This window comes from Sander lucioperca, chromosome 22 (genome assembly GCF_008315115.2).
Source record: "Sander lucioperca isolate FBNREF2018 chromosome 22, SLUC_FBN_1.2, whole genome shotgun sequence".
Lineage (NCBI taxonomy): Eukaryota > Metazoa > Chordata > Actinopteri > Perciformes > Percidae > Sander > Sander lucioperca.
Genome location: NC_050194.1, coordinates 22,346,795 through 22,364,624, shown reverse-complemented (window position 1 = coordinate 22,364,624; position 17,830 = coordinate 22,346,795). Strand labels below are relative to the sequence as shown.

Below are 17,830 nucleotides of genomic sequence, written 5' to 3'. Positions count from 1 at the left end.
AAAGCCAATATTTAACAGTTGTGTAATAAAGCAGCAAATTGTCCTTTAAGAGCATTTACTGCACTGCACTGTAGTACTACTTACAATAATGTTGCTATGCCAAGCTAGCCAAATTAGCTTAGGGTAGTCATGACAAGCCTACAAACTCTACATTTTAAATTCTTAAAAGAGCAAATAATCAGTTTTAAGTTAATGTTACTAAGGGTTAAATCTTAACTTAAGGACAATGTAAGTACATCTATACTCCAAAGCCACTTGTATCACATACTGTAGAGCGGAAAGGATAAGGATTGGACATAAAACAAATTGTTTTTCATATCTACAATATATCATGCAAACTGAGCAGCTAAAGGTTGCTTTGAAGGAAAGCTCGTATTATCCTTGTAGAAGCGGAAAGAATAATGCTATGATGAAGCAGGGCCGCTATAGATCTAGCGCAGAGGGCAGCAAATGGTGGGGAGGGTAGTGGTTTACCTCATCCTCTGCATCTGACTCCATTTCCTGGTTCCCAAGATGCATTGCAGAAACAGGGGGGAGTAACATAATGGAAAGCAGGGGGAAAAGAAACATCAGGGTGTGAAAAACGGGTGATTGACAGAAGCTCCAACTCAGAAGAGAAGCCACTTTAGCAAACAAAAAATAAAAAAAACACAGACAAAACAAACACCAAAAAGTACAAAGCGCCAACACTCAGCAGCAAAAACAGCAAATAAATTCAAGCCACAAAAAGCCAGCTTGATAATCAAAAAAAGCCCTCAGCCAAAAGCATGTCATCCAAATCAAAAGGTAGGTAGGAACAAAATGAAACAGCCAATGACAAGAATCCACTGCATAGATAACCGATTTACATAGAGAGAAGCTTTAAACAGATAAAAGACACAGTGGCGGCAGTTTGGCCAAAGTCTTTCTCTGTCTTTCATCTATCAGTGTTATTGGGGCCAAAAGTACCCTAATCATGAGTATGGTTATGGAGGTGACAACAGAGAATGGTGAGTTCATGTTACCTTACCTTTTTCACTGCAGGAAGCGTGATGTTCAGGTTGCACACGGCAGTTTGTGGAAGGCCTTTTATAGTCTTACACTCTTTAAGGAACGTAAGACGGCCGCAGGGCTCCTGGCTGGGATCTCTCACCTAGAGAGAGAACATTGCTTCTTTATGTACCTCGTTTCTTTATAAATATCACTGCGAATGTACTATAATGTGTACACCGTACACTTGAGTAGGGTTGGCCATCGTTTTGATTTTAACAATTCTGATTCCGATTTGTTCCTTTCGAGTCCGGTTCTTATCGATTCTCGATAACGATTCTCCGTCACATGCTTATTTCACAGATAATAGGAATATTTTATCTTGATTCAATGGTGATTTATAGTTTTACCGGGCCTTTTCTGCCACACTGCAAGCCCCTGACACACCAACCCGACTGACCGTCGGCAGAAAAGGCAGTCGGACTGATCAGTCTGCACCGAAGCGACACTGTCTTGAGCGTACGTTCTGCGCGTGCGCGAGACGTAATACAAAAAAGTTTGCATGTTGCGCATGTTAAATTTGGAACCGATGATTCCATTGGAATCGTAATATTTGAAACGACTCCAAGTTGGAACCGATTCTCAATGCCCAATCCTACACTTGAGTATTACTTTTTTCACATGTGTGCAAATGTGCATACTTTATCTCATATGTTCATAGTACATGTTTGCAAAGTTTACACTTTTTTTTACAGTGGTTGGAAATTTGCTGGCTCTGTGATCAAAGAATTTGCTCCTCAAAGATTAAACTTTCAGCATGTACTTATACTCAATGACAATAAAGCTGAATCTACATCTAAAAATCTAAATCTAGTAAAGCTTCAAGATGCAACCACAAAGCATATCAAAATTCCTTTAAACCAGATGTCTTTGAATTTGTTTTCAACATATTATCTACAGAAGTGTTTTGCTAATTGAGAATTAAATAATGACTAATGGAACAGCCCTATTTATACGTAGTGTTATACACATGGTGACCTGCTCCTGTAGTTCTAATTAGTTGTGTTGTGATAAAGTGATGCCTGATTTAGTTCACGCGCAGACACAATCGTTTTCACCATACGATGCAAGAGGATCGATTATGGAGAACATGGGGTTAATGGGTCGATCAATGACATGAGAAAAGGGAACTAGGTTATCCCCTGTGGACTGGGATCATTGCATTGAAAGCTAGTGTGGGTAAGAGTAGGGCAGCTAATGGGGAATAGAGCTAAAACAATCGTGAATTAGCGCAGTATTTTTACAGCAACAAAATTATCTAGGCTGCTGCTTTTCTCCAGCATTATGTCCTGTGCCCTTTTGTACTCTGGTATGACAATTTTGGTGTAATTTTAGTAACTTTTTGTCATGTTGATTTATAGATCTTCCAACTCCAGTCTGAGAAGGAGGTTGTTGTAGATGATGATAGAGTGTATACAGTACCTTGACACAGAAGGGCAAACGGTTCTCCTTGAAGGCGTAGAAGTTAAGAACTAACTGCTGACCACCTTTAGTCAGAGGAGCCAAGTTTCCATAGCAGTCCACATAGATGGGCCTGCCCTCCAGAACCTGAGAGAGCACATCACAGAGGTAAGAACGACACATGCAACAACAACATGCATCAAACATACATATACATTACGTTACATATTTTTCAAAAGTATTCATAATAACGTCTGGAAGTAGCCCACAGCGGCTTGTAACCCTCGAGAGCACTCAGCACAAACACTTACTAATCTTTCAACTTCCTGTTTCTTTCCTCAGCACTGCAGGAGTATTTTCAGCTCTGAGCCTTGCACTCCTTCATGTTGCCTTTATAGTAAAGTTACTCATTTATGATATAAGCTTCATGTACTGCTGCGATCATTTTAAAGCACCAGGTTAACACTTTACAATAAATTATTGAGTTTTAAACATATTCGCAAGTGACACAGTCGCTGTGTGACTAACCTAAACTGCAAAAACTAAATAACCGACTATAAAGGCATTTGACAAAAGACTGCTTTACAACCAATGTTTTACCTGACAGTTGAATCAAGTTAAGTTACTTGTTACAATCCATGGACAAGAACTTTGTGCACATACACTTTTCACACCTAACCACATAATATAGTTTTATTAGAATAGCTTTCACACAGAGGATTTGCTCAATAGTGCAGGAATTTGGTAATCACTAAAATAAAAAAATAAAAAGGTTGTGTATAATGTAAAAAAAGTGCAATGTATAAAAAAATAAAGTACTTCTATTATTACATATTAAGGTCCTTAATTTGGGATTATGCTCCAATATCCCTCGCCTTGTGTCTGTAATAGAATAGATTATAACCAACCAATAATTATGTACCTCTATGTCTTTGCTCCTGGCCACCTCCTCAAAGTTCTCCTGCTGCTCTAGGGTCTTATCCACCTTGTCGTCCGTCATACAGAAGCACCTCAGATTGGACTCCACTGGGTCATTCGTCTTTGCAAACACCACAAACTTGGCCATATAGGGCACACAGATGAGCTCCCTGTACAGCTGCATGGCCAAGCCCACCGTCTCTGGGATCTGGTGGCAGTCTGCTAACCAGAACCTGCACAGACGACAAATAAAATGATGAACATTTCAGACACAGAGATGTATACAACAGCTTCAGAATAACCACAGTGTAAGACGTGTGCATGTGGAGTGTCTCACCTGGCAGAAACATTAGTGGTGAAGGAGACGCAGTCATTGATGAAGGTGAGGGGAGTTGTGCCAGTGATGTCTTCCCACTGTGCTGGGGACGTACCACCTGGTAGACAGTCATATGGGAAACATTAAACATCCTGAAAATTTCCTTTGAGGTAATTACGTTTTCTATGTACATAATATACAGCATTGGCGATTTTAGACCCTTTTTAAGGGGGCTCAAGCCCCCCTAAATTTCATCGCAGCCCCCCTAAAAATTATATATATATATATATATATATATATATATATATTATATTTTGAATAAAATAAAAAAAATCTATTTTAGGTCTTCAAGTTAGAGTTCGCCAACTTGTCTGTTAGTAACAGAGGACAATCAATTACAGGTTCAAAGGGCTTGAAACAGGTTTAATAGCCTGTGTCGCTCTCGCCGATGCTATGCACCTGTAACCCAGTCAAGGAAAGGGTTAACAGAAACTTAATGTTGGCCAATCAGACGTGGTTGTGCCAGACTCCCGCCCTAGGCTGAGTCTCTATCTGATCTGTCAGAGGGAGAGCAGGAGTGCGGTTGTGAAGTTTAACGTTGGTAGTCCCCAGAGAAGAAGTTGGTAATTTCATGGCGCAGATTAGAACCCAAATTGAAACGTAAGCAACTAAAATTGCTGAATGTTAGAACATTGTGTCAAATTGGTCGTTTATCACTGCTGAAGCGTCAGGTTTAGTTTCATCATAGTGTTAATAGCACATATACAATAATAATACAAAAAACATCAGCTGACGTTGTTGTTCAGTAGATAGCTCAGCGATTATTGGCTAATTAAATTACTGATTTTTACAGGGGGGTTAACACTGTTGCAAGTCAGTGTATCTGTGTCACAATCTCATTAGGGGCTGAGCCCCCCTAAAGGTCTGATTCTAGAATTGCCCCTGATATACAGAGAACATGGAGTGACATTTTAAAACAGACACACTTGACAGAAGTTATCATTTCTTTTGAAAAGCTATTCTAATTTAGATAAGATAATACTTTATTTATCCCGAGGGAAATTGTTGTGCAGCAGTTGCAGTACAAGGTAGGAAGAGTCCAAATAAAAAGAGTGCAAATAAAAAGAGTGCAAATACAAAGAGTGCAAATATAAAGAGTGCAAATAAAACAAAATATAAACAATATTATTAATAATGTGCAAAAACCAATGTACACAATGTCAGTAATGTCAACAAGTTAAAGGTGTCATAAATATAAACTGGTTAACGGTACATCTATTATAGGTATATATTATAGGCTGAATAATAAGAATTGTTATATAGTTATTAGATTAGTTCAATGTTATGACATTTTTAAATGTAAGGTCCCCTCCAGACATGTTTTTATTAGAAGTAATATGTTTTAATGATAATTTGTCAGATGTTTTTAAAAGTTAAATTAATGAATTAAGAATTATTCAAATTAAATATACTCTCTTAATTTACACAGTGCTTACTGCCCAGACACCACAAAACTGTTAAAATATGAAATATGTATATATCACTTTTTAAACAATGATAGTGCATTTAGATTGTTGTCATGTATCCTCTAGCGCATCACAAACAAATGTCTAACCCCAATCCCTAACCTTAATTTAACCTAAACCTTAACTAAAGACAAGCCAAAATAACTTCACATTTTGAAAGATTTCTCACTCTCAAGGTGCAGAACTCAAATTGGTCCTCACAGAGATAGCTGTACAGAACCATCACACACATACCTGTAATGCTACAGAGAAGGCGGAGACATGGAGTACAGTCTCCTTTGTAGCCGTTTGTAAGACCCTCCCCTGAGAGGGGCGGGACTGGGATTGTCATGGTGATGGGCTTGTGGAACTTCCTTCTTCTGGGCTCCACGGTAACGATGGGGCTGAAGGTTGCTCGGTTACCAAGGATTTTCTTCACAGTCTCGTCGGGCACCGGCTGGGCCTGGGACAGAAGAGATCAGTGATGTGTGTTGTTTTAGCTTCTGCCACTGTGGTCACAATTCTTTCTGAGGGAGACAGATAACAGTCATCCATATCTCTAGACTCACCTGCAGTCCAACTTTGATCTTCTTGGTTAACGCCCCCTCAGGGAAGGAAGCCTGAACCAACGGGATGCTCCGGCTGCACAGAGTCCCGCCCTCTGGTCCCATCTGATTGGTCTCCTGCCTGATTCGAGACACGACAGCAAAGTACTGTGGGAAGTCCTTGGTGATGATGCGGCAGATTCTTTTCCTCTCCAGCTCCTCAGGACTGTCCAGTTCTACAGGGAAGGGAAATACATAAATGACAATCAATCACATGTAAATGATTTTTTTTTCTAAACCTACAGAAAGGGCTTAGTTTGTAGTGTTACCAGCACCAGGTATCTTAATTATCTTTATCTGCTTTAATGACCTTGTCTTGTAATTACGTAACTTGCATTCATAAAAAAAACAAAAATGACATAATACTTTTACTTGATGTTTAAATATACAACCTTGCCTAGGTGCCACTATAAGACAAAGTTTTGACCAAAATAATTAAAGAAAAAAAGTCAAAATGCTGTGTGCTTCACCTTCATCCATCCCACTGAGCAGCTGATTGAGGTCATCACTCTTATAGTCGTACAGATGCTCCTTCCAGCTTTCTCCGTTCTCACTACGCAGCAGGATCAGCTCTCTCTCTTGGCCCCGCATCGAGCCAAAATGAGGGATCTCCACTATCACGGGCCTGGTAAGGTACATGTCATGGAAGTATGGTTTAATTAATCATATCTTATTCATTTAAGACTGAAATGGCAGATAACGTGTAAACCAAGAGAATAGAGGTTTAGGTTACAATGATATTAGTAGTAATTTTGTGAAAATTCATAGTCCTACTGGGGCTAAAACCAATGCAAAATGAAATCTGAAATACAAATGATGGAGAACATATCATACAGCTTATCTTTAAGCATAGGCAAGGGTTTAACATTAATGGGGAACTATGCAGTTTTTGTAGCTTAATTTACCTTAACTAAACAGTTTCGGAGTCATTGGAATGGTTATATGACTTTTTTTGGGTTGAATGGTGGTCGTCTCACTTCCCCCTAGCGCCTGTGAGCGGGAAAAACCACCCTTGCAACTTTTGGTCGGCGAGTCGCCGGCCGCAGCGTGATATCAGGTCTCGCGATGTAACGAATTGCTTTAGGCACTGCACACAAACACGCCACTACATGCCCCCATCCAGGAACTGGCTAGCAAGAAGAAGGTAGCGATGGAGTTTTTCACACTATCGTCATGGCTGAGCCGCCAAAAAAAAAGCAGAAAGCTAGGAAAGCATTGTCGGAGGAACAGAGAAAGAGGAAACAGCAGACTGACTGAGCAAGTTTTTACACAGTGTTGCCAAATATCTATTCCGAAGCTGTAGGGGGAGCCCTATAGAGAAACCTGCAAGCAAAAAGCGAGAAAACAGCGAAGAAATTGCCAAAACTGCATAGCGCCCCTTTAATAAAGTAGCATTCGTTCAGTTTGTTAATTCCACAAACAAAGTGAAATATGAACAAGGAACATTGAAGGACATTGGCGTCAAACACATACAGGTGTACAGGTATGAATGAACTTTTAGTTCTGCTGATGACAGTGTTGCTTCATAATGATAGCTGTGGCTGCAGTTCGATGGGACATTCACAGTGCATGTCATGGCTTGGCACGGCATGGCATGTCATGGCTTGACAAGAAACACATGAAATGGAATGAGGAGTGAGGGGAGAAAGCTGCACAGCCCTTATTCAAACAAGGCATGATAGCAACACAAGAGAGGAGGATGACTATACTCTATTCTGAGGACCACTTTCCCCTCAGAGTAGAGAGTACAAAAGGACAGACAGAGAGGAACTATATTCATTGATCAGCCTCTAAAAAACTGTCACAAAATTTCTTAAAAGTACTATTTCCTTAATCAGCTTCTTACTATGAGTGCTAAGGTAGGCCTACTACATACATAAATGCACTATTTACTATTTCCTGCCGACATTATTGATGAATCCAGATTGTAGGCGGAAGTAGACAAGCCGCGCTTGCTGCATTGGCAGCTCATTTGTAAACATGTGTACAAAACCGTAATGTATGTAAAGGATTTCAAGTTTGCAAGGAAACCGTCGAGGCCACCAACTGGTTATACAGTATGTTGAAAATATTGTCATTAAATGCCATTAAAATAAACATGATACACAAAACCTTTCAAGAATTTTAAGTCAAGTTTTAACAGACTTTTTAATGATATACTTTATTTTATTTATATAAAACTTTTCTGTTATGTTCTGTGCGATTATCTGCTGCTCCAACAATGAACTGTAACTGAATCAAAGACAATAAAAGATGTTTCTGCTAAATTAATGAAATAAATTTTACTTTCCATAATGAACCTCATGTTTCGATTGCATTCTAAGCCCACAGAAGACCGAGCAGGAAAAGCTGATGACTGAATGGTATGCCGACATGGCGCAATCGTGAGCCGCCATGCTGCGGCCATCTCTTGCTAACGGTAGTTTGGTAATGTTATACTCTCCACGTTTCCTGTCTGAAATTTCCCTTTTACAGTATCGTGTTTCTGATTTATAATAAATGATTCTTCGGTTTACAATGCAACTAATCATAGCGTATGATTACTTAAAGTGCTCATATTATGCTCATTTTCAGGTTCATAATTGTATTTTGAGGTTATATCAGAATAGGTTTACATGGTTTAATTTTCAAAAAACACCATATTTTTGTTGTACTGCACATTGCTGCAGCTCCTCTTTTCACCCTGTGTGTTGAGCTCTCAGTTTTAGCTACAGAGTGAGACATCTCACTTCTGTACAATCTTTGTTGGGAGTCGCACATGTGCAGTAGCTAGGTAAGGATCACATCAGCTAGCTAGCTGTGTCTCTAACTTCAGTTAGTACAAGGTAGGATTAGCTGGGAGACTTCTTCTAAACGAGGGCGCACTTCCAACTTTGCGTGGAATACCTGCAGAACAGGGACATGTAAATAGTTCTTTTGTAGATTATGGTGAACTTGTGTGTGTTGTAGAAGTGTTTTGCCATTGAGAACGAGGGGGCTAACTGCTAGCATGGATGTTTTTTTTCCCAAGTTTGTATGTGTGTGGAAGCACCAGAGACACAAAATAACACCCCAAATCCCAGAAAAAGTGTTTTTTTCATAATTTGGGCAATTTAAACCATAAGATAGAACATTTCTGATGGGTTTAAGCTAGATAGTTAAGCTAGCTAATGTTAAGACTTTCACATCAGACTGTGGAAGTTGGACACAACTGGTACAATGTTTTTTTTTTCCTTTTTCACAAAACATATTTGAGTTTTTTCTTCTTCTGCGATCTTCTCACTGTTTTGAAGCAGGCGGGGCTACTTCGGAAAAAACAATATTTGTGCCGTTCGCTGATGTTGTCATCGAAACGCCACTTTAATTGTTGCTTATTCAGTCATGAATGAATGTATAATATAATAATATTGTGGAGAAGTTTTATAGGTGCTTAAAATCTCATAATTTACATTTTTATGAAGAAAACCTGAATTACAAGCCTGTACAAATACAATGAAGATTGTAACGTGACAACAAACCACAAAAGTAGCATAATGAATCGACCCTTCCAAGTTTTTACAGTATGGATCAGTACAACTCTTTTCTATTAATGTCTTTGTAAATTAATTACACAAAAATATTCAGGGATGACATAAAACTGATCTTAAAAGGTGAAGTAAATTAACAGCGATCATGGGAAGCAGGATGATGCTCGACTTGAGGAGGAAAAGGCTCATGCCCAACAAGCGCAGTCCAGTCCAAACAGCCAATCAAAACCTTTACTTTCAGTGACATCAAAAGCCCACTGAAAGCTTCTGAAATCAAAAGAAATACAATGGTCTCTAAATGAAAGTGGCTGGAAAGCAACCATAATGGATTTAAAGCTATATTTTGTAGTTTTAGGAAGAACTTCTCAAATGTAAAAGCTGTACTGTATTATTAACTCTCCCTGGTATGTTATTGAGGCTAAAACAAATCCACTTTGCCGTGGTGAACCATCATCCAACTAACTTTAAATATAAGTAGTATCTACTGTAGTGTCCTCCCTTTAAAAAGGTTCAGTATGTCTTGATTTCTTCCCAAAACTACATTGTAACCATATAATAGTAATGTTGTATCCTAACAAATCAACAGAGATGGGTAAAATAATCATGTCCATCAGCATGAATCAGCCTCGGCCATGTTGTTTCCTCGGAGGAGGTGGGAGGTACAGGAGGGAGAGGAGCAGGGAGGGAGGATGCTATTTGGTTCCTACCCAACAAATCTAGTTCCTCTGGGTCCCAGCTGTAGCACTGGACTAACCAGGCTCTCGCCTTCATTAAGGGCTGGCAGCTTTCTGGGAAGATGTAGTTTACTGTGTCCGCAAGATAATGAAACACACACGCACACCCACGTACATACACAAAACACACACTTGCAAAGTCAGTATGCACACACCACTGACTTGTATCAGTAATAAGATTTCTGTTTTTTTCTGTCCAGTAGTCATCAGTGACACCAGTAAAGGCAACTACTCACACACAACATCAGTTTCTCGTTACACACACGGTGTTCTGGTTACATCTAATGCTGATGAATTTACCTGCTCACCTTAAGATACAGTAATAATCAGTCGTGGAAGAATTATTCCGATTTTTACTTGAGTAAAAGTTGCAGTACTGCAGTGTAGAAATACAAGTACAAGTCCTGCATTTGAAACCTTACTTACGTCACAGTGCAAAAGTATTAAAAAAGTACTCATTATGCAGAATGGCTCATTTCAGAAAATATATTTATTATATTATTGTATAATAATTATTGATGCATTAATGCGTAAATCCCTTTAATGTTGCAGCTGGTGAAGGTGGAGCTCATTTTAACCATCCATAATATTACATCATCATCTATTAGTTGATTCTTATTTCATTTTAATCATTTAAATCTGCAACTAAAGTGATCAAAGAAATGCAGTGGTGTAAAAAGTCCAATATTTGCCACCCAGTGACATCACTGTTGGTCAGAGGTGTTAAGTTACTCAGCAGAAAAACCAAACACTTGCTGGTATCTGCTGTTGTTTTCTGTTTTTCAGATTTTATGGTAGATGTAGGTTTTATCTTCGATACAAGTTTGCAGTGAGCCATTGAAACATAATTGAATTGACAGATGTATGGTCTTAGTACTGCCCTTAGCTGTTTTATCTCACTTGTTATGGATATTGTTTTACATCTCCATTGATTTGACCTGAGATTGTTTAGATTTTACTTGTAAACATGTATTTTGCTTGTGAGTCACTACTACTTTCTACATTGTAAAAAATAATAATAATTAAAAAAAAAGCTCTATAATTTACTCATAGCAATAAAAGCCTTTTTTAGATGATTTTATTGTGAATATTTATGGCTATGGACATAGTGGATATTGTTACAATAGTGTTTCAACACAAGGTATAATTATCATGGAAATGTCAATGTTCTGCCTCTGTCTCTTATTACAGTAGGTGTGTGTTACAGACACTTTGGAGGTGGACGTTTCTGCCGATTATCACTTCAGCACTTCAGATATACATTTAGACTTCTCTGCTTGCTTTCTACCTGGATTTCAAGCACTCTCAATCGCATCACGAGGTGTTTAAGTGGTGCAACCCTCTCTGGTTAGTGGGAGACGTGTCCTGTGCATCTTATCTGGTAGTTTATGGGTTATTGTGACAATAAACATACTAAAGATCAGCTTCACACCAATTAGCAATCCTACTTAAGTTCCTACAAAACACAAGTATCTGGATATGTTTATTTCACTAAACTTAATTTCTATTTTTTTTTTTAGAACTGACCTCAAATCTTTAAACTAATTGATTAATCAGGGGAAAAAAACAACAATTAACAAATAAGTATGTCTTTGAGCCCTATCATAAACACAATTATAAACTCTATAACAGGGGTCTTCAATGTTTTTTTAAGCCAAGGAACCCTTTACTGAGAGAAAGATAGAGCAGGTACCCCCTACTACATATATTGTATAAAATTAAGTTGCATAATAAACGGGACATACAGTAACGTGTAAGGCGGCCTAAAGCCTTTATACATACCTTTTTTGCATATAATACTAAGCTATTAAAATAGCCTAATAAGTGTTGGCGTGATTTTATAAATCATGTTTTAATGTTAAACATACATGTGGCACATTGACTCCTTAGGATGAACTGTATCTGTGGATGGCCTTAGTGACCATACCTATAGGCCAGTAAGCCTATCATCAGAGGGGAGTTGTATTTGCTAATAATATGTTAACAATACAACACATCACAACACTACAATTAACAATAATTTGGAGGCCCCCCTGCATTGACTCTGAGGACCCCCTGGGGGTCCAGGACCCCCTGTTGAAGATCCCTGCTCTAGAGTAACAGATGTTTGTCTTAAAGCTGTAATCAAATTCAGAACCATCTTAATTAAACATGCAGACATATACAGTATGTTGCATTTTGTTTTGTTGTATTTACACTGTAATTTAATACACTAAACAGGTCATTAAAACCTTGGCATTCAGTTGAGCCAAATTTATCATTTCCGTTGGTTTTGACACACTTCCTGACATAGACATAGAGTTTTCATGTATATAAAACAAAAACATGTGCACATATTACCTCACAATCTACACTTTTCCACAGTTTACATCTGTTAGGGATGTTGCCTTTACGCTGCCAAAGCTGGACTTAATGCTTGAGGGTGAGCACACTGCAAGAATTACACTTTAACTGCAAATTAAACAGCGGGTATTCCACCTAAACATGCACATAAACTCATTCACACTTTTAAATAATCGCAGATGGCTGGAGATGGCGATGGCAAGAAGTGCAAGGAAGGTGATGTCAAGTCACCGAACAAAAGTGTAGATAAAAAAAAGCAATTAAGCAAACAGCAACAATATTGGCGAGGTTTAAAAACAAACATTAAGTCTTACCCGAGGAACTGAGCTCCTGCCGGACCGACCTCAACCAGTCGGCTGGCCAGGCCTTCTCCTTCCACCATCGGAGGAGGCGACGCCAGTTTGTGTCTCTTGACCAGTCGACAGGTGATTCTGGTGGGCGCTGTGCACTTTCTGGGCGGGATGATGATGCGCATGCCGTTGTGACGACTTCCTCTCATGGAGCCACCCCTGGCGTCGACCATGAAGCTGACCAAGAACCTGACAGAGAGCGAAAAAGAGGAAGAAAAAGGGAGGAGAGGAGGAAGAGACAAAGAGTGATAGGAGACAGAGAGAGAGAGAGAGAGAGAGAGAGAGAGAGAGAGAAGCAGAGCGTGCAAAGACAAAAGTAAAAGAAAGAGTAGCATGTTGGGAGAAATAGAGATAACCAGCGAGAGGAGAAGATACAGAAAAGGAATGGAATAAAAAGTAAAATACACATCAATTTTACAGCAGTTTTGATGGAGAGAGAGAGGAGCTTTAGTTGAGGTGAAGGCCCGTCTCATGCTGTGATCTTCAAAACACACACAAAGTAAGTGTGAGCAAAGGAGAAGAGAGATAAAGACATGTACAGAGTTTTCTGTGTTGGCTATGGCTGCACTTTAAAAGAAAATGGTGGTTACTATTAGAAAAACAACACCAACGAGTACAATCAAGTACGTTGCTACAGCCATTTCCAGAAAATGAACATTCTTCAGTGAATTCTATTTAGTGTGGACATATTAGCCAAGATGCCAACACAGGAGCCTCCAGTGTAACCTGTGTTTTATCCATGTTAGAAGGTGGTGTAGTTCTGTGTGTCACTCATTTGAACTCAAAGAAGGAAATCACACACACACACAGATCCACTCCATGCAATTTGGTAAATGAGATGTCATGTTAGTGTATATGCTTTTGAACAAATGGTGTGAATATAATTGTAATTTTGCATAAATGAAACCTTTGAGAAGTATGATTAAAGGTATAGTTTGGATCAGTGATCAGTGTATTAGCTACAGCAGATGGCGGTCGGCAAATTCCCAGTTTGGAGAAGCAGGCAGGAGTACCGACACGGAAGCTAAGCAATGTCCTGCTGGACGGGGTCAGCAGCTAAACGTATTTTAGACACCTAAAAAAATCTATATCAGTTTAGGTGTATGCTACATTAGAATATTTTCACTGCATTACCTTGCACCTTTACAACGGGGAACTGAAGCTGTTAAATCCCTCTCTTCAAAGCCACCAGACTCCTTTGACAAAAACAATAATTTGACCTCGCAGAACACAGTGCCACTGCCTCAACTGGTTAGTTTATTTGTGTTTTTGTTTGACTTTGGTGTTTTAAAATGGTAAGGGACTAACAAAAGTAGCAAACCAGCTAAGCAACCTGTTTTTGTCAATGGAGTCTGGCGGCTTTGAAAAGAGCATAGATGAATACAACGGCTTCAGTTCCCTGTTGGAAAGGGCCGATGTAAAGCAACGGAAATATTCAAAATATAGCGTACACTTAAACAGATTTTTAGGGTGTCTAAAATACGTTTAGCTGCTGACCACGTCCACAGCAGTGCATTGCTTAGCTTCCGTGTCGGTACGCCTGTCTGCTTGTCCAAACTGGGGGCGTGCTGACCACCATCTACTGTAGCTAACACACTGATTATGGAGAAAAACCTCATATAACTTCACCTCAAAATATCTGAACTCTCCCTTTAAGTCTGTGAATGTAAAGATTCACTCACAGACTATAAAATACATTAACTAACACATATGGTATCTGGGGTTGACAGGGTTTCCCCCAGCGTATTGTAAGCCTAGTGGCCCACCCGGCCTAAATTGGCCCCCACAAGGCCTAAGCCACTGGGGGGGTAGTTTTTTTAAACTAGTAGCCTAAAAAAAAACTAATATTTTTAAATATCTAGTTAGCTTTTAGCACTCACTTAATGTAGAGGCCTATGAAATCAGTTTTAAAGCTTTTTTAAATTCTCAATTTCGCGATTCCATCCATAATTCTGTTATCACAGAAACTATAGGGCTCTACATTACTGCTGCCATCAGTCTGTGACTGGCCCCGGCCGGGCCCTAGTCTAAAAAAGACACTTGACACCAGGCCTAACAACTTTTCCGGAGGAAACCCTGGTTGATATATATTAATATTGAATAGGACTGTATTCAACTGATTTAACCGATTAATGACTGTTTGACCTTAACTGATTGACTGTCAAAGAGTTGGAAAATGTAAAAACATTCAGAATCCCGCTGTACAAAGTCACATCTGCCAGGTTTTGTAACACAAAATCATTCAGATCAGTTAAGAGACTCACAAAGATTTCTTCCAAACAAAAGGAATAAACACAAGGCCAAAACAATCCAAATGAAACAACACAGTTCATGTGTGAGGAGAGCAAACACAGATGTTATGAGTGAACAGAGAGGGGAGGGCGTGATGTCACCGGAAAAAAAACGGGAAGAAACAACAAACAAGGTAGTGGTGGTGATGAAAGAGGGCAACCAATCACAGTCAATCACCTGCTGTCGTACTGCGGGAGCGGAGAGGAAAAACTGCAAGGATGGACGACAAAGCAACGCAGGAGTGTCAGGTCAACAACAGAGCTTTGTCATTGGAAATACCACTGAGAAGACGATTACCAAGGAGTCCTTTAAAGGAATAGCGCGACATTTTGGGAAATTTGCTTATTTGCTTTCTGACGGAGAGCTAAGCTTGATTTACGGTTCTGCGGAAGCTCCACGCAGAGCTTTCGGCATGGCCTACGTAAGTGGGCTGATGTTTATACTTGATGGTGTGTGCGTCGAGCCGGCATGTGTGTGTGTGGGGAGTGGGTGATAGAGTGAGGGAGAAAGTGAGAGTGACAGCGATTAGCTTCAGAGCGAGTAGTGACTAGAGCTGAAGATCTTTGCCCAAACCCGACGGGACCCGACGGGTAAATGAGCGGTCAGGTGATGCGTTTAGATTAGCGCGAAAATGGATGCTGAGGAGGTGAAACGGAGGCTGGCCTCTGGAGGACTTATTTTATTTCTTTGTTCCAACTTCCAAGTGGCCTATAGCCTACATTGGTCATGAATAAATAATGTTAAAACATGTATAAATGACTCATTCTTGACAAAAGGCAAAAGAGCTGTGTGCGTGCGCACATTTGAATAATGTCGGGCTGTAAACGGGTTCGGGCTTTTAAAAAGCTGTCAATCAAAATGTACTCGTCGCGCTCGGGCCAAATTCTGTCGGGCTCGGGCCTTGTCGGGCCTAGCTTTTAAGGCCCGATTACACCTCTAGTAGTGACTCTAGAGTCATAGTGAGAGAAACAAAGTGTCTCCCCTGTTCTTTCTGACCACGATGGGAAATCTGTAGCAGGAGAAGTTAACCCTCTCCTTGATTTCATGTTGTTTATGGAGAAGGAGAACCAGGAAATGAGAAATGCAACGCTACCAAGCCACGGCCAAGCGACGTCACCGCATTGAGAACATTAAACACTTTGAAAGGTCTCCTTAATGTGTCATATTAAGAGAATATTGAGGTGGGGATAGGACCCTGTTGGAATAGATACACCCCCCTCCTGGATGTAGCTTCATTTTTTCATAATATTTTTTATCGGCCAGACGTGAGAGTGGTATTGTCTCATCTAACTCTCCGCCAATAAAAGCGAGATAGCGTATTTCCGACAATGTCAAACTTTTATTTACGTTACAGCTCCTTCATTTCCACAGTTACAGAAGGTGAGTCACGGGTGGATCTGCTGCTGCGAGGCCAATGATTTACCTGGCCTTTAAGATCAGCTGGTCAGATTCTTGGATTTGGTCAAACAGATAAACTAGTGCCAAGACCTAACGCTCTCAATCAGTAGTTTCTGAGTATAGATGTTTTGGTACTGTATTATTATACAGTAATTACGGAAATGTGTGAAGTGTAACTTTTGCTAACAGATTAGCTTTACAATCAAGAACAGACAACCAGAGAGGGTGAAGAGGAACAGCTGCAGGTACAGTAGGAACCGTTTTCCTCGAAAAGAAAGGAAATGAGAAAGGAAGACAGACAGAGAAAATATACAGGTACAGGTAGGTGGAAACAAAGATATGCGTGTGTCTTGTATCCTTCTCTATCCACTCATCCTTTCAAACGTACCCGGAGTGTATTGGTGAGGAGACCAGGTTGACATTGTCCAGTGCATCTGCAGTCCAGCTGTATCTCCTCAGAGAGTCGTTGTCACAGTCCTTAGCCACCGCCAAATGCTGTGGAGGCAACAACAAGCTCATTGCATGTACACAAGAAGTAGAGAAATAATAATGTGTAAGAAATGGCAGCTTTTGTCATGAAGCCATGCATTTAAATAACCAAGAAAAATAGAAAAAAATGACTGTGTTGATGAAGTCTAAACTCATAAATTCAGTGTCCTATAGGAATCTTATCTAAACAAGAAAACCTTCGGTAACACTTTACTTGAAGGTATCTACATAAGAGTGACATGACACTGACATGACACATGAACTCTAACCCTAACCATAACTTGTCATTAGAGGTCGACCGATAGTGGATTTTACCGATACCGATAGCTAGGTTGGGCCGTATTAGCCGATAACCGATTAATCGACCGATAGTATTTATAACTTATACAGTTGACAAAATACATACGTTGTTTCATAAAAAGTCCAGATGCTTTTGCTAATAATCAAAATAATGTCATATTTATTGATATTACACCCACAGCAATGCTACACAAGCATGTGTGTTGTCTAAAACAGTTCTCCTACATATTTGGAGTCATCCAGTGCAAAAATAAACATAATGAGCATTATAATTCATATAATTGCCGATAATGATAGTTCCACCAATCAACTATCGGTGCCAATTAATCGGCAAAACCGATGAATCGGTCGACCTCTACTTGTCATGACAAAAACCGAATGACACTTACTAAAAGAAGCGTTATGTCATAAACGTTTGACTTGTTTATAATATTTATGTCGTGACATATATGACAGTGTCATGTCACTCTTATGTAGATACCTTCAAGTAAAGTGTAACCAAACCTTCTAATATCGGACTATAAAAATTTTAGTGATTTTTAGTAATGATATAACAAGATGACAAGCCAGTTCCTTTATGGCTTATTTCAAAATGACAGCTCCTCTGGGGAAGGAGGGCATCACTACTAACACCACTTGCAGGA

General features: G+C 39.5%; 1 protein-coding gene across 45 annotated transcripts in view; it reads right to left on the bottom strand.

Annotated features, from left to right (window-relative positions):
• Positions 1-17,830, bottom strand: part of LOC116061495 (ankyrin-3-like) — a 172,946-nt gene that overhangs the window by 27,449 nt on the left and 127,667 nt on the right. For 34 of the 45 annotated variants that reach the window (XM_035997562.1, XM_035997560.1, XM_035997593.1 and 31 more), the window contains 11 exons: positions 16,786-16,892; positions 15,177-15,209; positions 12,672-12,896; positions 6,245-6,399; positions 5,739-5,950; positions 5,425-5,632; positions 3,686-3,782; positions 3,353-3,581; positions 2,452-2,577; positions 1,010-1,132; positions 475-501 (listed from right to left, as the gene is read on the bottom strand). In XM_035997562.1, the coding sequence (XP_035853455.1) occupies positions 475-501; positions 1,010-1,132; positions 2,452-2,577; positions 3,353-3,581; positions 3,686-3,782; positions 5,425-5,632; positions 5,739-5,950; positions 6,245-6,399; positions 12,672-12,896; positions 15,177-15,209; positions 16,786-16,892 (1,542 nt within the window). The remainder of the gene's footprint in view (positions 1-474; positions 502-1,009; positions 1,133-2,451; positions 2,578-3,352; positions 3,582-3,685; positions 3,783-5,424; positions 5,633-5,738; positions 5,951-6,244; positions 6,400-12,671; positions 12,897-15,176; positions 15,210-16,785; positions 16,893-17,830) is intronic. The other 11 variants (XM_035997568.1, XM_035997576.1, XM_035997578.1 and 8 more) reach the window with 3 other exon arrangements.